This window comes from Lontra canadensis, unplaced genomic scaffold (genome assembly GCF_010015895.1).
Source record: "Lontra canadensis isolate GAN:19392208 unplaced genomic scaffold, GSC_riverotter_1.0 scaffold63, whole genome shotgun sequence".
Lineage (NCBI taxonomy): Eukaryota > Metazoa > Chordata > Mammalia > Carnivora > Mustelidae > Lontra > Lontra canadensis.
The window spans coordinates 8,388,942-8,410,496 of NW_022631057.1; the positions used below are offsets into that span (position 1 = coordinate 8,388,942).

Genomic DNA, 21,555 nt, shown 5'->3' on the forward strand with positions numbered 1-21,555 from the left:
TCGCCTCGGTTGGCAGTATGTCCCCAAGAGGTACATCCTCTGGACAAATGTTAGAAGCTAATCAGGAGAGCCATGAATGGCCAGGCGATTTATCTCTGGGCTCTGCTCTGTTAGGTTGCTTTCTCATCGAAAAATCTGTGATGGGCGAGACCAGTCACCCAAGTGACTCATGGGGATGAGCCCTGGAAGTGGAATCAGAGAAGCTGGGTTCTCATCCCAGCCCTGCTGCTTCCCGGCTGAGGCCAAGGGCAAATTGCTCGTCGGTCTCTATGGCTGCAAAATGGGTCCTCAGAGTGCCTGCCTCACAGGTGTCACGGGGCTTAAATGACACAGGAGTGTGAAGGGCTGGCACACAGTAGGCATTTAATAAATGTTAATTTGCCTTCTTGCCTCCAGACAGGGGCAGAGGATTTGCATTCGGCCAAAGGGGTCTGTGGATTTCCAAGAGTCAAGGCCGGCCAGGCCCTAAGTACTCATTTTTCTTGTCCACTTTCCCTGGAAGCCTGGCCGAGTCCCAGTTCTAAATTTCCCCCAGGCCAGCCTCCTCCATGCTCAGGCCTCTTCTGCTCCAGCCTCCATGTGTTCACATGAGCAGCAGAGGGCAACTGGCTTTCCCGTGCTCCCCTCGGACATTCTTGCAACACCGTCCTCCCCAGGGGCTCACACACACAGGCCCCCACTGCCCCTGTGCCCCGAGTGCAGGCAGCTCACTGCCCGGCCTGCATCCTCCCCAGGCCCTGCCTCCAGCCCCGAGAACTTGCTGCAGGCAGGCTGGCCCTCCCCCTCCTCACACTTCCAGCTCTGTGTGTGGCTCCTGGTCCAAGCTGGGCGTCACTTGCATGCAGAGTGGAGTTTTTCCCTCTCGTGCCTTCTCTGCCCTTCTTTCGGAGGGCTCCTGCAGGAAGAAGCAGGAATGCTGGGTTCTTCTAAGGATCCTAGCACATAGGCCAGGTGGGCTGGTAGGGAAGGGGCTCCAGCTCCACACTGGATGGATTTGTTGTCACTGAACTTAGATGTGGCTTTGTAGCTTGTCAAACTTGGAAATCTCCAAGGGAGATGTTTTTGCCCTGGGAATTCAGCTCCATTCAAACAGTGACCAGTCCTTAGTCCCTTGGTGGCTGCAGCCCAGGGCCTGGGCCCGTGGGATGTGTGCAGGCCCTGCTGGGCTTGGGCGAGGGCTGAGCCTGGGTGCTTCGTCCTGCCCCTCCCTGGGCTTCATTTCAGTATGAGTCCCAGACTCTCCAGAGGGACCCCAGCCCTGACATGCTACCCCCCCGGACCTTCTGGAGAAGAATGCCCAGTCCTTAAGCTCTGCTCACTTCCCTTCTCTTTTCACATCCTTTCTCCCGCTTTCGCAAGTGTGGGAATGGGGTTGATTTTTTTTTCTCTCTTAGAAGGGGAAACTGAGGCCCGGAAGGGCTGAGCAGCTTGCTCCCAGGTGCACCAGGACATGCTGGGTCTGGGACCCGGGGGCCTTGGCTTCCAGCCTGGTGCTCGGGCTCTGAAGGCCCTTCCCTCCAAAATGTGTGGGGGACCCCTTGGCTTCTCCAGTGAGAAGCCAGCTAGCAGGGGCAGGACAGGGTCAGGAGGAGGTGGGATGGGAGCCTCCAGTCCCCCACATATCTTCCCCATGAAGGGGAGAGGGTGGGAGGGCAGGAGGAGGGGGTGGTGCCGGAGCCCTGCTTGCGGCCACAGCTGGTTCCCAGGCTCCTGCCCTGGCGTTGGGCAGGCCAGGGGAGGATTCTGAGTGATCTGATGGAGCAGCCGAGCAGAGCCATTGGTCTTGGCAAGCGGGCCACACAGCCTGCCTGCCAGATGCTCTAGGAAGGTTCTTCCGAGGCCAGAAGACCTGCAGGTTCCCGAGCTGGGACAAAGCCCAGTGGGGAGAAAGGGCTCCCTCGAGGAAGTGTCAGGCAGGAGCAGTGACTGCCAGCGAGGCCCGGCCTGGCTGGCGGCCCCGAGGCTTGGAGGCGGAGGAACGCTGACCTGGCCTGCCGCCCGTCCCTCCCCATCTCCTGGCAGTCCTGCTGCTCATTCATTCCGCAGCCCGAAGGACGGGCCTCTTCCTGCGAGTGTGAGGAGTACAGGTCCAGCGTGTCAGTCAGGAAGGGCCTCCTGGGGTCTGACGATACTGTCTTGATTGTCATTTATCATGTATTTGGGGAAAAGCATGGACTTCAGAGTCAGACGTGGATTCACATGCTAACTGTACCGCTCACGCAAGCTGTGGACCTTAGGAAGTTAACTGGCCTCTCTGAACCATACGCCTATCAAACGGGGGTAATTATATTTACCTCGTGACTGTTGTGCTAAAAGATGAAATGTATAGTCATGCCCCCATATCCACAGGGGCCATGACCCAGGACCCCCAGGGATGCCTGTAACTCAGACAGTACCAACCCTGTATCCACTAGGTTTTTTCTGTTGGATACAGACCTCGGATAGAGTTCCATGGCTCAGTTGAGCACTGTGAGAAATGAACCGTAATAACTTCCAGTGAAATAGAACAGTTACAACAATATACTGTAGTGACGGTCACGTGAATGAGACTCATTTCACTGGGGCGCCTGGGTGGCTCTGTGGGTTAAGCCTCTGCCTTCACCTCAGGTCATGATCCCAGGGTCCTGGGATGGAGCTCCACGTCGGGCTCCCTGCTCAGTGGGGAGCCTGCTTTTTCCTCTCCCTCTGCCTGCCGCTCCCCCTGCTTGGGTACGCTTTCTTCCTCTCCCTCAAATAAATAAATAAAATCTTAAAAAAAAAATAACATCATCTCACACTTCTTGTAATGATTCGAGATGATAAAATGCCCTCGTGCTGAGGTGAAGGGCAGGGAATGACGTAGGTGCTGTGACAACGTGAGGCTGCTCTTGACCTTCTCACGTACTTGGGAGGGTCACTGACTTCAGGACCGTGGGTAGCTGAAACCGTGGTTCTATGTGTAGCATCATGGTCGGTACATGGAAAATACTGAGTAAATATTGTCCCCTTCCCCTCCCGCCTCAGAGAACACTGCCTGCTTTTTAATAACTCTTCAGCAAACCTTTATGAAGTTTCACTGTGGGGTTTCTCTGCCTTCTTAATTGGAAGTCCTTAAAGCTAACCTTATTCCTTCTTGCTTCCGTTTGTGCCCAAGCCACGGGGGCAGTGCAGTGGCCTCTGTCCAAGCCTGGGCCTTCTAGTGGGTAGTAGGATCATTCTGAAGGTGGGGAGACGGGCGAGCGGCAGATGGGCTGAGCCCGAGGGTCCCCAGTGGGAGGCAGCAGAGGGTCGAGGGCATCCGTGACATAGAAGGCGCTTCCAGAAATGTGACTCCTTCAAGGAGGCAGCCAGGCGGGGCAGATAATGGGTCTTAGATGTGGGAGCAGATGCTCTCCAGGCAGAGGTGGGGCTGGAGAAGAGGGGGGTGTGAGCAGCACCCTCAGGCAGAGAAACCTCTGCCCACCAACTGGGGCAGCCCTGCATCGCCCACGCACTGTCCCAAACCATCTCTGAGCCAAAGAATTCCTTAAAGCCCGACCTCTACCTCCTCCAGCCCCAGCCTGGCTCTGAAATCAACAAGCCGTGTTGTCGTCACCGAGTCATTGCCACTCTGCTGGCCCTGTTTCTTCTTCTGTTCAGCGACCTCTGAAGCTCAGGCCTGCTCGGATGTTTGAGGAGCGTTCACGCCAGCCGTTTTCTAGGCTTGCGGCCAGGGCAGTCTACAGGGGCACATACACAGGCTGGCCAGACCAAGTGCCCTGCACATGTGCTCTGTCTCCCACCACGTGCCACCCTCACCCCAAACCCACACCCTCTCTCCTGTCATATTGTTTAAAACAGTGAGGGGATGGGGCGCCTGGGTGGCTCAGTGGGTTAAAGCCTTTGCCTTCGGCTCAGGTCATGGTCCCAGGGTCCTGGGATCAAGCCCCACATTGGGCTCTCTGCTCGGCGGGTAACCTGCTTCCTCTCTCTCTGCCTGCCTCTCTACTTGTGATCTCTCAGTCAAATAAATAAATCAAATCTTAAAACAAAACAAAACAGTGAGGGGAGCATGGCCTTTGTCTGAGGGGTCGTATGCAGATAGGGATGAATGGGCCACGGCTCTGCCTTCCCAGAGGTCATGGTCTAGTGGGGGAAGAGACAGGAAATCTGAACAGGAACGCTGGGTGGGATGTGTCATTGTATCACTTTATAGGTAAGAGTACTGAGGCCCAAGGATTAAGTACCTTGCCCCAGGTCACAGGCTAGTTGGGGGTAACACTGGCTGTGGGGCCCATGGCCTCCTGCCATCCAACAGCCAGAGGCAGTCCTTTCTCTCTTGTGGCTCGGCCTTGGCTTAGATGACATCGCTCCCGAGCTGGGGGCTTGGGCAGGAGGCTTGCTCTGTTGCCCATGGTCCGGCTCACTCCTTCCCTTCATTTGGTTTCTTGGTTTCAGATTATTGGCCACCTCCTCCAGGAGCCTGTCCCGGCTTCCCTAGGCCCACCCCCTCTTCACCATTTTCTAATTGGTCCCCAGCGAACAGCAAGGCCCCTGGGCACTGCTGACAACACCTGACCCCCGCATGTGCACAGCAGCTTCCCAGCTGCGGGCTGCCAGAGAACGGGCCCCGCGTGGATGGCTAAGGTGGAGGCCAGCGGCTTCCCAGGGTCGGCAGCTGCGTCAAAAGCCGTGGTAGTCTATCCATGCGACTTGTCCCCTTGCTGAAGTCCAGCTCCTTCCAGAGTAGTCAGGAGGGACGCACCTCTAGAGCAGAGAGGATGGCAGGGTCTGGGTGGCAGAACTTCGGAGGGTCCCCAGCCCAGAGTTCTGGTGCAGGCAGAGGCGGGACAGGGGCAGGTCTCCCATCAAAAGAGCAGTATCTTCAGAGACAGAGCACCGTGTCCCTTGGCCATTGGTAGGTCCTGGGAAAGGAAGGAATGTCAAAGATTTGGAGGAGCCAAATGACAAAAGCACAGAGCCAGAGTGTGCCCTCCCCTTTGCTGCTGATTCTCTTCTGCCACTAACTCAGATCCTGTGCTCTGGCAAGTCTCTGTCTGACCCACTGTCGTCTTCAGCTGCAGGACCCCCAGGAACCCAAGATGGGCCCCATCTGTACAGTGGAATTGCCAGACTACGAAGTTCATTAAGGGGAAAACCTCTTAGGAACAGCCAGTGGAAAAAAAAGAAAAAAAGGAAAACAAAAGAAACAGCCCGTGATAATAGTATAGACCAAACCCCCTGGGCTCTAGCAGTGCTGTCCAGTGAACTTTCTAGGTGATGGAAATGGTCTCTGTCTCTAGTGCTTATGAGCCAGGGTGACGATGTGGCCATTGAGCACTTGAAATGTGGCTAGGGCAAATGACAAACTGAATTCTAAATTTTATTTAATTTTAATTAATTTAAATATAGAAGATGCTCAACTTCATCAGTCATTAGGGAAACGCAAATTAAATCTACAGTGATTTACACTTCACACCCATTTGGATGGCCGTAATAATAATAATAATAATAATAATAAAACAGATAATAACACGTGTCAGAGAGTATGTGGAGAGATCAGAACCCTCACACGACTGGTGGGAATGTGCAATGGGATAGCCGCTTTGGGGTTTTTTTGGTTGCTGTTTTGTTGTTGTTTTTTTTTTTAAGATTTTATTTTTAAGTAATCTCTGCACCCAATGTGGGATTCAAACCCACAACCTGAGACCAAGAATCTCTGTGGAACCAGCCAGGCGCCCCAAAGGCAGCCACTTTGGAAAACAGTCCAGCAGATACTCAGAATGTTAAACAGAGTTACCGTGTGACCCAGTGTTGCACTCCTGGGCATTTATCCAAGAGAAATGAAAAAGTACGTCCATATAAAGACTTGCGTATGAATGTTCATAGTAGCTTTATTCATAAAATAGGCCAAACGTGGAAATGACCCAAATGCCCATCAAATGATGAATGGATAAATAAAATATGGTATATCCAAGCAGTAGAAAGTTATTCAGCCGTGAAAAGGAATGACATAGTAATACTTGGGACAACATGAATGAACGTTGAAAGCATTGTGCTAAGAAGCCAGTCACAAAAGGCCAATGTCCATGATTAGATTTATATGAGATGTCCAGAACTAGCAAATCTGTGGAGACAGAAAACAGAGATTGGTAGTTGCCAGGGGCTGGGGCTGGGAGCCGGGGGGACTGGTGAGTGCTTGCTAATGGGCACGGAGGTTCTTTGGGGGGGGGGGTTAATAAAAATATTCTGGAAATAGGTGATGGTCATGGTTGCACAACTTTGCAAATGTGCTAAGAACCAGTGGACTGTATTTTTTTATTTTTTAGTTTATGTTTTTAAATATTTTATTCCTTCATTTGAGAGAGAGAGAGAGAGAGTGAGCACGGGGGGAAGGGCCAGAGGAAGAGAGACTCTCAAGCAGACTCTGCACGGAGCATGGAGCCCAACGCAGCCAAAGAGTCCGATTATCCGGGTCCAATTCTGGCTTCGCCATTCACAGCTGTTTCACCTTAGGCAGCTTACTTAACCTCTCTGGGCTTCATGCTTCTCAACAGCAAAACTGAATTACTAACAGGACTGCTCTCCAGGGCTGTAATGGAGATTACATGGGCTGATATTCATGAAGCTTCTAGACCAGTGTGTGGCACACGGCACTGTGGAGGAGTTAGCGATACTGATATCACTAGTTCACAGTCAGAAACCACCCGGGGCCTAGCCCCAAGCCCCCAGCCCCCAGCCCTTTCCCTCGCTTCCTTTCCCCTCTCCGCTTTCTCTGCTTCGTAAACTGCAGCTCTGAGAACCACTCCCAGCTCCCAGCAGCAGCGTCACTGGAGCTGGGTGTCCCATGTAGGGTCTGGGCAGCATCACTGCTGGAAAACATTGCCAGGAAGTCTTGAGGTCCACCCGGCAGGAGAGGCAGATGTCTCCTGCTGAGGCAGGCAGCTCATTTTCTGCAGGAGGCCTACCCTCACGAGCTGAGCCCAGCATCCAGGTCTCTAAAAGAGAGAAGATTGAATATGTTCGTAAATCTTCTCTCTGATCCCATAACCTAACATTCGGAGGGACATGGGGTGGGGAAGAGAAGACGCCGGGATTCTCCCAGCAGCACGCCTTCCCTACAGGGGTGCAGGCAGGCATCCCCTCCTTGGTCCCCAGCCCCCAGCCTTGACTCCCCTCCACTGGTCCTTACCTAAAGCAGTATCGCGGCTAGATGGTACGAAGTGGTACGAAGTGGCTGCGAGGTGTTGTTTTTCCCTGGAGCTTTAATGCTCACTCTTCATGTTCGCCTCCAAAGGCTGCACTTGTTCACCAGCTAAGCAAGCCTGAACTCGCCTGACCCCAACAGCCTTGTGGAGCTGCCCTCTGGCTCCCTTCCTCCCTCCTGCTCACCGCAGAGAGAGGCTGCTACATCCCCCAAGCCCCCACCCCAGAAAGGGCCAGGTCGAGCATGGGGAGTGGGGTATGGTGGGGGTGGCTCTCCTTCCTCCTCATCAGGCAAGCTTCCCGCCTCAGAGACATTGCAGAGGAGTGGAGGGAGACCTCCAGAGCACAGATCTGAACCCTCATCCACTCTCCACAGGCAGCCCTTCGTCTGCTGGGCATTGGAGCAGAAAGGCCCGTTGGAGTCTCTCTTAGACTTTGGCTCTGGATCTGAGCTTGCCAAGTGGAACCCACAGGTTCCCAGACACCCCTTCCAAACCCTCTGCACACCCAGGGCTGACTGGCTCACCCCAGAGGCCAGGCACTGCTCCCTCTCCCCATGAGCAGGACAGGCTCCCCAAAGTAGATGCTGCAAACTCTTGGCTCTTTTCCAAAAATGTCAGTACAACCCAGGTACCAAGGCCTGGGGTCCGGGGAAGGACGCCAGCCCTGGGAGTGCAGAGTCTCGGAGGAAAGGAGGTGTCCTAAGCAGAATGCAGAGGGCAAAGACCCTTCCTGCGGCTGCCCGGCTGCCTCTTGAAAGCCTGAACGAGACAGCTGCCCTTCTGCAGTACTGCGGCAGCCTCAAGGCCACGGCTGGCTGAGGGCTAGCAGCGCCCCCTTGTGGCCCTTCTCCGCAGCAGCGACCGGAGCAGCAGGATGGAGGTGGCTCCTTGGTGGCCTGGAGATGGAGGAGTGGGCTTTCCCAGAAAACAGTGGACGTGTGCCAGGGAGTAAACTTGGTCTGAAGGCCCAGGACACAGCCCAGTGGCCTGGCATCAGGAAATGAGCCCCGTTTTGTGATGGACATACTATTTTGGTGGTGTGCAACGAGATGTCAGAATTCCTCAAAATAGGACCTTCTGGGGGCGCCTGCGGGGCTCATTCAGCTAAGGTCATGAGCTCAGGGTCATGCGATGGAGCAGGAGAAGCAGACTCCCCGCTGAGCAGGGAGCCTGATACCGGGCTTGATCCCAGGACCCCAGGATCATGACCTGAGCTGAAGGCAGACACCCAGCTGACTGAGCCATCCAGGTGCCCCGATAAATAAAAGCTTTAAAAAGAACTGTGACTTTCTTTATCATCCATATTGGGGGCTTGCAAAGACACAGATTCCCGGCTCCAACTCAGCCTTCTGAGTCATAATCAGCAGGGATGACTCTCTCACACCAGCATCTGTAACACATTCTGGGAGAAAGGATGTTTATATGGATTCAGCCAACTACAAAGCTATAGAACCAGATGGTCAAAGCTGGTCAGGGGCCTTGGGTATCCCTACCCCAACTCCCTTATTATTAATTTTTTTTTTTAGAGAGGGGTGAGGAGAGGCTGAGGGAGAAAGAGAATCTTAAGCAGGCTTCACACCCAGAGCAGAGCTGACATGGGACTCAATCTCAGGACCCTGAGATCATGACCTGATCCGAAATCAAGAGTCAGATTCTTAACTGACCGAGCCTCCCAGGTGCCCCCCTCCAATTCCGTTATTTTATAGATAGGAAACTGAGGCCTAGAGAGGGGAAGTCATTTAATCCAAGACCCCACAGCTAGTTAGTGTGTAACCTTGGGAAAGCAAGCCTGCCCCTGCTGCCTTCTTCCCCTGTCCCCCTGCCTCCCCCCTCCTCTTAGCCCAGCGCCCAGGAGAGACACATTGCCGAGGCTGTCTGATCCCAGCCTTCTGACTCAATCAAAATCAGAACTCTAGGTGATCTGGAGAGACACCAGCCTGGCAATCCCAGGCAAGGGTTGGACCACAGTTGCCCTCCTCTCTGGCCCCAGATTTCTCTTCTGTCTCCTGGTTTGCCTTGCTTTGCCTCCCATCCATGTGGCCAATAAGTTATTTCCTGAGTCCTGGCTCTTTCTAGGTATTTTGCCCCACGCAGCTCCCTGTAGGAGGGTTACAAACACTCGGCTTCAGCTTGGTTCACACGCTAGTTGGGAGGATTCAGGATTCTCTGGGGCAAGGATGAATCTCCCCGGGAGCTCCTCCGGGAAGCAGGAGCACTCAGTAACCAGAAGTGTGTGATTTGTCACGCCGCAGGGTTCTGTGACAACCGCCTCTGACAATATTGTGACTTACGTGGGGGGGATGAATGAAATGACAGAATCAGGAACCAAATAAAACGTCCCCCGCCTGCTTGCTCCATGGAAGGGGGGTGCCTCTTGCATGGAGGCCCGCCCAGTGCTCTCTCTAGGGCCTCCGGCTCATCAGATGGTGAGGACAGGGTGGAGGGAGGAGGTGGAACTGTAGGAGACGTCTTTTGCTCTGCCTGAGCTCAGTGGAGATTAGTGGTCTGGCTCACCTGTCCCCTTCCGCGCCCGCTCCAGCCGCACTGGGGGACGGAGCCTTCCGACACTCAAGATGAGGAGTCCATCCCGCATCTTGTGCAAGAACCTGCAGGACCCACCCAGCGCAACTTCTGAGCAGGCGGTAGAGACCTGGAGGGCTGAGGACTCCCCGGAGGTGGGTCCCCGTCACCTCCTTTGGCCGGACCTTGAACGTGTGCGTCCTTGAGTAGAGGACAGAGATAAATGTGATGCCAACGCCATCTGACTCGTGGGAAACACAAAATGTCAGCCACGGATACTATTTGTGATATGGTCCACTGCTAAGCATCCTTTGTGGTCGTTTGGGGAAGGCGGCCCACTGGCTAGAGCTGGAATGCTTGTATTCGTAACGGCTTTTATTGTAATGGTGTTTGACCCATGTGTACTCGGAGCCCAAGCTGCCAGGTTCTTGAGTTTAGAGAAGACTTGGATGCCGCCCTTGGGATCTAATAGGGTCAGGAGAGATTTTTTGTTTTCTTCTTGAGAGTGAGAGAGAGAGAGAGAGAGAGAGACAGGAGTGTGTGTGTGTGTGTGTGTGTGCGTGTGTGTGATGCTGGATTCTTCCTTCTGCAGGTCTTTTAGTCTAGCCCAGATACCTATGGGTATCTCTTACCAGACCATTCCAAAAAGTTATTTACGTTGTTTGTTTTTAAAGACTTATTTATTAATTTTGAGAGGGAGAGTGAATGCGAGCAGGGGAAGGGGCAGAGGAAGAGGGAGAGAGGCTCTCAAGCAGACTCCCCACTTGATCTCATGACCCTGAGATCATGACCTGAGTAGAAGTCAAGAGTCCAATGTTTAACTGACCAAGGCATCCAGGTGCTCCGCTGTGATTTACATTTCTGTCAACCCCTTTGGGGACTCATCTCAGTGCCTCTCGTCCCCAGCCCACAACCCAGCAAGGAGACACAGTGCTCGGGTGCAAAGGGCCCCGGGCCAGGGCACACCTGCCCTGCCATTCCCCACCTGGGAGATATTGGCCACGCCTTTCCCTCTCTGGGCCTGAGTGAGGTGTCGTTTTCCCGCATCTATAAAATGTGAGGGCACATGAGTCTCCCGAGCTCTGAAATGCCGTGACTTGAAAATGTTCTTGCCCTTGAGTCACTTCCGTTTCTCCTGTTGCTTCTCGGGAGCCCAGCCACTCACAGCAGAAGCCAGTGTAGAAGTCAGCCGAGAACCCAGTCCTCTGTGGCCTTTGCCCTGGGCAAAACTACTAATGTGGTTTCTGAAACCTTGGTGGAAGTAATTAAGATTTCAGCAGTCAGTTATCACAGTTTACTTAATTGTCAGCTAATAATTAAAATTGTACAGAACTTGGGTAGATTTGACTGCTGGGTGATGGATTCTCTGGAGTCCCCCTTCCTCCCCTTCCTCCCTAAATCTGGTGGGGTTATTACCCTGTGTTGGAGGCCCCCATCCCTTCCTACATCAGATTTCAGACTGCTGGCCAGGGAGGGCTCAGCCTCTCCCACGGCAGAGCCGGGGTCCCGGGGAGCAGGGTTGAAGGCGGAACGTCACTACGGTCAGTGCAGGGCTGTCATCAGACCTGATGACTCAGAGACGAGGTTTCGTTTCCACCTCATCCGCTCCCTGCCTTCAAGGACGGTGGCCTCCCCCGGCCCGAGCAAGGAGGGTGGAGAGTCCTCCGGAACTGCACCGCCCACCTGCAAACGAAAGAACCCAAAAGCCAGTCCAGCCCCGGTGCGACTGTGCACCCTTGGCTCACCCGCACCTGTGTACCTTCTGACAAACAAGAACTGCCGTTTATAGAGCACCTACTGTGTGCTAAGCGCCATGCGGAGCATGTGTGAACGGGAATGAGCACCGTCACCCTCACCACATCCCTCCCGGGGGAGGGGCACCATTATTCTCCCCATTTTGCAGAGAGGAAAACTGTGGCGAGCTGAGGTGCCTTGTGCAAGATCAGACACAGCGAGAAAAGGACAGTGCAGGATCCGAAATGTCTTTCTGACTCGAAGACCTATGTTCTTGCTGGAACACCGCCCCGTCCGTTTTTGCCCCCGCATCTCCACTTCTTGGTTAGTTCCTAGTCTAGCTCAAGTTCATAATCTTGCCTTCCTAGTCTAATTCAAGTTTATCATAGTCTTCCCTCCCCCAGGAAGCTTGTTTTCCTGATTGGCCACCCACTGTACAGGGCTTCCTCCTGATGAACTAGCCCTTCTCCAGATTAAACGACCCTTGTGCCGCTGCGTTCATCTTTTTCCTTCCTCACTGACCGTGGAGGACGGGTCCCTCCACATACACCTCTCGGTGCACATGTCTGCAGAACCGCAGACTTGCACACGTGTGATTCTTTTTTTTTTTTTAAGGTTTTTTTTATTATTTGAGAGCAAACAAGGAGAGAGGGAGAGCACGAGTGGCATGGGAGCAGAGGGAGAAGCAGACTCCCCGCCAAGCAGGGAGCCCAATACGGGGCTCAATCCCGGGACCCTGAGACCGTGACCTGAGCTAAAGGCAGGCACTTAACTGGCTGAGCGCCCCCAGACACCCCCTCCGTGTGATTCTAATGGTTTGCACAAACTACTGGCCGGACCACAAGTAGGTGTGTACGTCCGGAGGCATGTCTACTTTGGGGCAGTCTATTGTAGTGGAAAGAACAGGAGTTTTGGAGTCCACAAACGGGGAAAGTGCTTGGGGTCATACCCACCGTGTGATGAGCTTTCAGTAGCAGACGTTATTTGCATTTGTGTGTGTGTGTGTGTGTGTGTGTGTGTGTGTATGTCTATGTGTCAGGTTTGTTTGACTGTCAGTCCTTTAGCCCCAAGACTCATGACAAGCAGTATGCGCTCTGCGGTCTTGTATGAGACAGCAGTGTGTAGAAACACCATCCTGCCTTGCCCAGTGCATGCTGGGAGGGTGACGTTGGCGGCAGCTGTGAGTTACCATGGTGATGGCTGAGTTGGGGGAGGGTCTTGCCCTCTTCTGAGCCAGAGGACAGCACACATCCTCCCTGCTTGCTCCTTTTGCAGGGAAAGGCTTGGAGCAGCAGCCCAGGACAATCTCATGAGCTCCCCCCGTAGACCTCCTTGTCATCGTGGAGCTGGCCTTTGTCCAACCCTGCTTCACACACACACACACACACACACACACACACACACACACGCATGCATACACCCACCATCCTTGCAGCTGGACCCTATTCTGTAGGTGTTAAGAGCAGGCATACCCAGAGCCTCAGAGTAGGGCTGTGAAGGGTGTTCAGATCCGGGCATCCAAGGGAGGGGACAGGTATGTTTTCCTGGCCACAGCGTGGGCCCTAACAAGAGCAAAACCCCAGCTGAGCTGGCCTGGAGAATGCCTTTTTCTCATCTGCACAAAGATGATTCATAGGCTGGGAGCCCTGAGTGCATCCCACATGGATGGGTGCTGAGGGAGGAGAGGAACTCCTCTCAGGCCCTCCCTCTCTGCTGTGTCTGTGCTCTCTTACGTCCCCTAGGCCTCTACTCCAGGCCCAGGATAGACATTGAGATGTTTTGACACATGGAGGTGACCTCTGAGACACCATGACTCATCCAGTAAAGCAAGCTTTGGGGTCATCATCACAAGACGGTGTGTACCTCACCAACCTTCACCCCATCTCTGATCCTCATGAGAGATGATGAGAAAGGGGGGAAGCTTAGATATGAGTTGGGGGGTCAGAGGTGAGTAGTGTGAAGGTCAAGAGTGGGCAAGGGTGAGAGGGGTGGGTGAATTCTTTTGCAGATGCAACTTTATTCATATTTTCTAGTTATATGTGTAAAGATTTGCCTTGAGGTCATGGATGTGAACATCAAATTGCCCCTCAACCTAGCCAGAGTTTCTGCAGCCTCTTGAGCTCCAGAAGCCTTCCCGGTATGTGCATGTCAGTGCTCTCATCGTGGGGCTACTGCTGTACCCCGAGGAAGGTCTCTGTCACCCACAGATGTGGGTGCACAGACTTCTCAGCAGCCACTACCCTGAGTGGAGCCTTTGAGAAGCAGGCTGGCATCCCCAGGATGACCACCAGGGGGCAGTGCTGTGGCATGGAGGGAGCTCAGGGAGGTAGCCTCTGCAGGAGGGATCCAGGTTCCCCTCCAGCAAATCAGGGTCCAACCCAAACTCCCGTATGTATGCCTCTAGGCTACACTGCTGGGAGGCCTGGCACCAGACATCATTCCATTAACCTCCAGCTCCTTGCGCCCTCACTGGACCTCAGCCTCCCGTCTCTCCTATGACCAGGTTGGATCGGGTCACTTCCAAGGACACTTGTGGCTCTAATTTTTGGCAAGTCTATGAGACTTTAGGGGCATTCCCACCCCACTCTACCGACATGGAAATGAGGTAGGGGGATAGAGTGGTCTTGGAGGGAGGAGATATAGGGCACTGTAATCAGTGCAGTGACAAGTAGGAAAGTAACCCTTTTTCAGTCACTGCTAGAGCATTAAGATCCAGGTTCCCATACCCACACTCCCCTGCCCCAGGGCCAGGAGCACTAGAGAATACAGAGGGACCCTCCTGGGGCTGGCTACCTTTTGGATTAAATATTTTTTCCTTAAAAAAAAGGGTTGGGGGGGCACCTGGGTGGCTCAGTGGGTTAAGCCTCTGCCTTTGGCTCAGGTCATGATCTCAGAGTCCTGGGATCGAGCCCCGCATCAGGCTCTCTGCTCAGCAGGGAACCTGCTTCCCCCTCTCTCTCTGCCTCTCTGCCTACTTGTGGTCTCTGTCTGTCAAATAAATAAATAAAATCTTAAAAAAAAAAAAAAAAGGGTTGGGGCCCCTGAATGGCTTAGTCATTAAGCATCTGCCTTCCACTCAGGTCATGAGCCCCGCATTGGACTCCCTGCACTTCAGGGAGCCTGCTTCTCCCTCTCCCACTCCCCCTGCTTGTGTTTCCGCTCTTGCTTTGTCTCTCTCTTTCAAATAAATAAATAAAATATATTTTTTAAAGATTTTATTTATTTATTTGACAGACAGAGGTCACAAGTAGGCAGAGAGGCAGGCGGTCGTGGGCGGTGGGAGCAGGCTCCCCACAGAACAGAAAGCCCCATGCGGGGCTCGATCCCAGGACCCTGGGACCATGACCAGAGCTGAAGGCAGAGGCTTTAACCCACTGAGCCACCCAGGCACCCCCAAATAAATAAAATCTTAAAAAAGAAAGAAGATTAACAACGACAAAAAAAGACATCTTTCTAAAGGGACATATATCTATCCATTCCTTTTTTTTTTTTTTCTTTTTGAGATTTTATTTATTTGAGAGAGGGAGAGAGTGCTTGAATTAGGGAGGGGCAGAGGGCGAGGGAGAGAGAATCCCAGGCAGACTCCACGCCCAATGCGGGCCCAAGACTATGACCCAAGCCGAAACCAAGAGTCAAACACTCAGCCGACAGAGCCACCACCACACACCCTTATCCATGCCTTTTTAATTTTTCTATTTTTGTTTTTATTTTTTAAAATATTTTATTTATTTATTTGACAGACAGAGATCACAAGTAGGCAGAGAGGCAGGCAGAGAGAGGGGTCGGGGTGGGGGGAAGCAGGGTCCCTGCTGAGCAGAAAGCCTGATGTGGGGCTCGATCTCAGGACCCTGGGATCATGACCTGAGCTGAAGACAGAGGCTTTAATCCACTGAGCTACCCAGGTGCCCCTATCCATGCTTTTTTAAAATGTATTTCTTGACAGATTTTTTGTGGTGGCATCCATCTATTGTTGAAATGTTCGTTGAGCACCTACTGTGTGCCATCACTGCGTGACTGTGCTGGTGTAGACATGCCCTGTGATACATCACCAGAAATATGACTTTCTTCCCTGGCTTGACTCGGCTCTGTGCTGCATGCTAGGTGTGTGGCCTTGGGCCGTTTATTTCATCTTTCTGAGTCTTAGTTTTCCCCATCTGTAAAATGGGGACAAGATCACAAATCTCCCGTAAACGTGAGGATTCAACGAGCTCGTACAAGCACAGGGTTGGCGTGCACACAAGTCTGAGTAACTCTGGGTCACCTTCCTCTTTGGGACTGCACACCCCGTAGAGTTATGCATGCCTTTCCCTCATCGCTGTCAAACCCAATGAAAGAATTGCCTTGGCCCAGGAACCCACATCTTGGCACAAAGTTCTTAGTCCCCCCACGGGCATTTGGGAACCAAGCCTTAAAAATACATGTATATACTTTCTGATCCTGTCTGTATTCTATGCCAAGCCATCAGTTAAAGCCACTGAGCGGCTCACAAGGTGACGTTTGCCAGGATAAATAGGGATTGGCAGCCACGGAAGTGACGACACTTCTGTGGGACAGAGCTCAGGCCCCTGGCATGGAGGCTTGCCACGAGCATGGAAGTGCCTACATGATGCTGACCATGATCGAGCCCACCAGCAGCAGCAGCCTCCCGCAGGCTCCCGCAGGGAGAGGAGAGGGGAGAAGGGGGCAGGAGAGAAGAGGTACCTGGATCTGGGTGTGGAGCTGGTTCTCAGCAAAGGTGTGGCCTGGCTTCCGGCCCACCCTCCCCAGCACCCGCTTGGGGGCCGACGAGACAGAGCAGCCGCCTGCCAGCCAGCCTGGGTGTATTCTTGGGGGTACAAGTGCCTCTGAAGGGATTCAGAAATGCTCCCTTTGGTAGCGAAAAGAACCTCATACTATGCTGAGTCTGTGGGTCGGGGAGGGACTTAGAGGGCACCTTGACCAGAGAGGGAACGCAGAGGGTTTTGGGATAGAGAGAAAAGGGAAGTAGCCTGAGAGTCAGGACTCCTGGGGTTTCTCCATTGCTTTGCCATCATCTCCCTGTAGGCCCCTGACTCTCCGTGCAATGCCTTTTCAGGGAGACATTGGGGGATTTGAGTCCATTCAGTGACCTTGGATCCCAAAGTCAAAAGGAAAGCAGGGGACAGGGACAGGTCTTCTTCATTTTAGTGTCCTCAGGGCCTTCTGAGACCTGGGATAAAGCATGTGTTTGTTAAGGTTTACTGGATGAACTGATAGAAGGTTGGAGAAAGTTCTTAGAGTTCTTCATGCTCAGAACCCCTTCCTCTTTTGGGGATGTTATTTTCACCTTGGGAAGGAGATGGGATAAATTCTGCTTTTTGCCTGTTGTAGATTCTTTTCATCTGACCGTGTGTATATTCTGCCTGGAAACCAAGGCTGAATGAAATGACCCGTGATTATTTAGGATTCTGAGGGCGATGGCCCTATCCATGCATCCCCCTCACTTGGGGTCGCATTGTCGCCCAGAGCTCAGTCCATGCTCCCAAAAATGACTGCTCATGCCCTCCACCTCCCCAGCAGCAACCTCACTTTTGGGGGCTGTATCTGCACTATCCCCCCTTAACCCCATGGGGCAGCTCCAGACACTCCCAGTCAGTGTTTGAGGCTCAGGGAGTGTGATGTGCTGGAACTGGCTCCCACCAGCTTCCCAGAGCCACCTGCTAGCATCTCTTCCTAACCGTGCGGTTAGTGACGTCATGCTGGTAGCTTAAGAGAGCCATGGGAGGAGAATTTACACCACAGAAATTGGCAAACACTCCAAGTCAGGGCGTCCCCACCTCTCAGGGCCGGTTGTTAAACATTTATCACCATATCCCTGGAGATGGGGTTTGCGGCAGACATTCCGGTTGACTTCACACAGGGCTCTTGCCGGGGACCTCCACTCTGAGAAGCAAGCCTCCCAAAAATGAAAGCCAGAAGAAGCAGTTCCTCGGGGGGTCTGGGTGGCATGCACAACACAGACCCCCTCCCAGGGTCGAGATGTCAGGCAGTTCGAGAGCGTGTGTCTAGGGTGACCAGCATGGCCTGGGAGCAGTGTCCTAGGGACATGGTCAGTCTCCACTCCCTGCCACCCTCAGCTCTCAGCAGAAAGTTCTCCACTCACCCAGCTGCTCTTTTCTGCCTCCAGACCCAGAGTCCCAGAGAAAGAGGACAGTGCAGAATGTCCTGGATCTTCGACAGAACCTGGAAGAGACCATGTCCAGTCTGCGAGGGTCCCAGGTGACTCACAGGTAGGTCTAAGCTGCCGAGGGGGCTCGCTCTCTCCCGCGCTGGAGAGTAGGGCTTCAGAGACCCACTGGCCACTGCTGAAGGACAGGAGAATTGGCCATCTCGGCAACAGAAGCTTGGTTCTGCCTGGGATCTGCTTGCTTTGGGGCATGAGATTTCATTTTGAGCAAATGAGTTGAAAAGCACTAGAGTGGGAGATGGGAAGCCCCTCCTCCGTGATTCAGGGTCTGACCTTCCGTGTCCACTTTCCCTCCTTCAGTGCTGGTCTCCTCATGTGTTAACAGTTGCTGTCCTTCTCCTGTCCTGAAGTGTCTGTTGTTAGAGGATTCTAGAATGGTGCCCATCCCAACACCCAGCTTCTTTCCCTCTTCTGTCAGCTAGGTATCCTCTGGCCTCTTCAGCCAGTGGCTGACCCAGATCCATGCCATGGGGCTGCGCCCCGTCGCCCCACCCTGCAGAGACTTTGCTGCCTCCAGCGGTGTGGGCCATTCCATTCTCCCATGGCACCTCTCCCTGGAGCGGCATACTGGCCACGGCCTCTGCTGTGACTCAGAATTTCCCCCATTGGCTCCTCGGGCTGTCCAGATGAGCTCATGCTGTCAGCTCCGAGGGGGATAGAGGGCTGGGCAGGGGGTAGAAGGAGAGAGAGCAGAAAGCCAGGATTGGGAAATCATGGGGGCTGTGGAACAGGAAGGCTGAGAGCGATTAGGTGGCCTGTCCAGTTGGACTGGAGTTCGGTTCCTCCCCATCTCCTGAGGTTGGAAAATGAGAGCAAAGTTGGGACAGAAGGAGAAAAGGGTAAGGGCTTTGCTGAGCCCAAGTGTGTGGCTCAGAGAACTCCCTAACTGTCATTCATCTCCGGGCACTGTGACCAGATTACCATGACCAGGAAGTGGAATAGAAATCAGGCTTCATAGCTTTCACTCATCGGCTGTAGTTCTTCTGCTTAAGAACAGCCCTGCTCCTCCTTCCACGACTCCGCCTAGTCCTTTCCCATCCTCTGTGTTGGACACTCAGCCCTTGGCTCCCAGATAGCTGACATATTTTCAGTGCTCAATCAAAGCCTCAATTCTGTGGGGTTAGCAGGACTACTGAAAGGGGTGTGTTGGGGGGACATCTGATGAAAAGAGTGCATGAGGGAGGCTCCTGGTGACCCTGGGGCTCAGGCTGTCTCACACCTGTCCCTAGCCTCCCTCTCTCACAGCCCAGGGCAGGACCCAAGTGAGACGGGCCGGGCTCAGCTTGGCTCGCCAGTTCAGGGACTCTGTGGATGAAATCTTGATCATCCTCTTTCCCCCATCCAGGGAGTTTGGAACAGCTCTCTCAGCACCAAATTCCATGCCAGCTCCATGCCAAAGAAGCCAGAAAGCGCTTAGTTGCTAAGGGGGTCACACCCCAAATGACTCACCCACAGAGGAAGGGTAGAAGCAGTAGCTTCCGTGTCCTGGGGCCACTGACTGAGCACAGCCCGTGAAGCAGGACAGCCTGACCCCTTTTGGCTTTCTGTCCTCGGCCAGCGGAGAAGAGGGAGGCCAAAAACCTTTTGTATAATGCCGGCTGGTGGGAGGGGGAGAGCCTCAGATCTCTGACTTCTGTCTCCCTTTATGGAAAAGGAACCAAGAGCCCTGAGCTGGTTTTGCTGTTTACTGTGGACCTGGAGCCACTTCCTCTCCTGGTCTTTGATTTATGCTCTTCCTGGTCGACACTTTGATAGCCAAAACAATGATTCCCTGAGTTTTTAGGGCTCTTTGACTTTTTAAAGTGCTTTCCATCCCCCAGCCCTTCCCTCAGCCCTGGGAGGAGGCAGGATATGTTCCTATCATCTGGGTTTGAGAAGCAGCACCCGAGGCTGGGGCGAGGGGGTCCCTTGCTGGAATCACACAGGCTGATGAGGTGGGGGGTTCTGTGTCCAGCAAGCTTAGAGAGCATGCCAGGTGCAGTGCTGGGCACCATACCCCAGAACAGAGACAGGCTTCCTACTGGGTGAGGAGCTTCCCGTCCAGTGAGCGCTTCCGGCTGGGTTATTTTCACTCTGGAACTTAGAAGCTAGCTCTAGAGTCAGTTCCTTTTTCAGAAATCTTTATTTCTGTCCTGCTTCCTCTATTTCTACTGGTTCGTTTCCCCAGCAAGGAGAGCGTCTGGGTCAGGGGGGCTGGGGCTGGAGAGGAAATGAAAGCCTCCCTCTGCTCCAGGCCCAGCGCTCTCCCCACCCCAGAGCGAGCGAGCGAGAGAGAGAGAGAGAGAGAGAGAGAGAGAGGCAGGCAAGACTGAAGGGCCGGATGCAGGGCTAGAAGGCGAGAACCGACGTTTGAAGCTAGAATCCTCCCCCGCTGACTTAGAGATGTCTGGAGATGTGTTGGGGTGGGAGGGGTAAAAAAGAGCAGCAGAACCAAGGGAGAGGCACTTGTAGTGCGGAGAGCTGAACCAGGAGTAGGCCAAGAATAGAACTGAGGGATCTGGTTGCTCCGTGCAACCCACACCGCGTACTAATTTTATTGCCGCGGTGTAGACGGACTAGGGAAACGGGCCGTCCTGGAGCTCTCCAGCGTCCTGTCACCGTGGCCATCATCATCCTTTGCTTTCCCGTCCTCATCTCATTGTCACAGTCAGCTTGTTTTTATTAAACCCTTACGGCGAGCGTCCCTGGACTGAGTCTGACGACGAGAACTTTCCCGCTTTTCAACTCAGCACGTTTGTCGTGGGTCTGCTCCTCATTGACTAGTTCTTGTACCTGGACCCAAGAACATGCCAGGCCCTGTGCGAAGTGCTGACATACAGTGGTGAGCGAGGCGGCCAGAGTCACACTGGCCCACAGTCTCCTTCAGGGCACTTCCATTGGCTCTGAGGTCCACAGTAATTAGAAACAGAAATAACACAGCGTGTGACGAAATGCAAGCCCAGTGCCAAAGGAGGGCCTGGAGGGGAGAAGCTGGATGTGCGCCAGGCCAGGAAGCACCCCCAGAGGGGCAGAGGCAGCGGTCACCAGTTGCCCTGCCCAGCCAGGGCACCCCCACTTGTGCCCAGGACTTCTGTAGGAACCACCCATGGGCCCAGGTTCAAGGATATCTGGGCTCCTCCAGTTCTGTTGATCAAAAAAAATCAAGCTTGGGGGCCCCTAGGTGGCTCAGTCTGTTAGGCTTCTGCTGGGGTCATTATCTCGGGGTCCTGGGCTCCAGCCCCGCATCTGGGGGGCCTGCTTCTCCCTCTTCCCTTGCCGCTCCCCCCTGTTTGTGTGCTCTCTCTATCTCAAATAAATAAATAAAATGTTTAAAAAAAAAATCAACCCTTGTTTTCTCAGGGTTGGTAGAGACAGTTTGGGAAGATTTTTTTTTTTTTTCAAGGAGCATCACCCAAACAAGAACAGAAAAATCGGTGTCCCACTCCTACGTTAACCCCAAAGTGACTAAGAAATGGATGTGTTCACAGAGTGAGGGTCTCTTTGCTTGTGTGATTTCCCAGGCAGCCGCAGACTGCCTTAGCTATCCAGCTTTCCAGGCCTATGGGTTCTGTTTCAGTTACTCACCCGCGCATGGCTGCAGTTAGGCCCAGCCACTGAGACCCTACCCATGGGGGACTTGGGCTGGGCACGCTGCTGGGCTGAGGAGGCTGATCGGTCCCTGAACCCACATCCAGGCCACCTCTCCAAGCAGATCCCCAGGATCCTTTCTCTCTGCAGCCACCTGCAGGGGGTCCCTGAGGGAGAAAGGCATCTCCTCCTCCAGCTCCCCGATCCCCTCTGTGTCGGTTCATCCACAAACCTGGGCCTGCTTTCCTCACCTGGCCTAGCAGGGCCTGAGGCCTGGGGCCCTGCGCATCCCGTCTTTACCCTCTTGTCCCTTTCCCCATGATCTCTCCTCTTTCCAGTTAAGGCTGCTTCTGTTCTCTGGTG

The 21,555-nt window shown here is 53.6% G+C and overlaps 1 protein-coding gene across 1 annotated transcript in view; it reads left to right on the forward strand.

The window, feature by feature from the left end:
- NAV1 (neuron navigator 1) overlaps positions 1–21,555 on the forward strand; it is a 173,721-nt gene that overhangs the window by 62,225 nt on the left and 89,941 nt on the right. Inside the window, 1 exon segment of the mRNA XM_032878246.1 lies at positions 17,566–17,668. Within this exon segment, the coding sequence (XP_032734137.1) occupies positions 17,566–17,668 (103 nt within the window).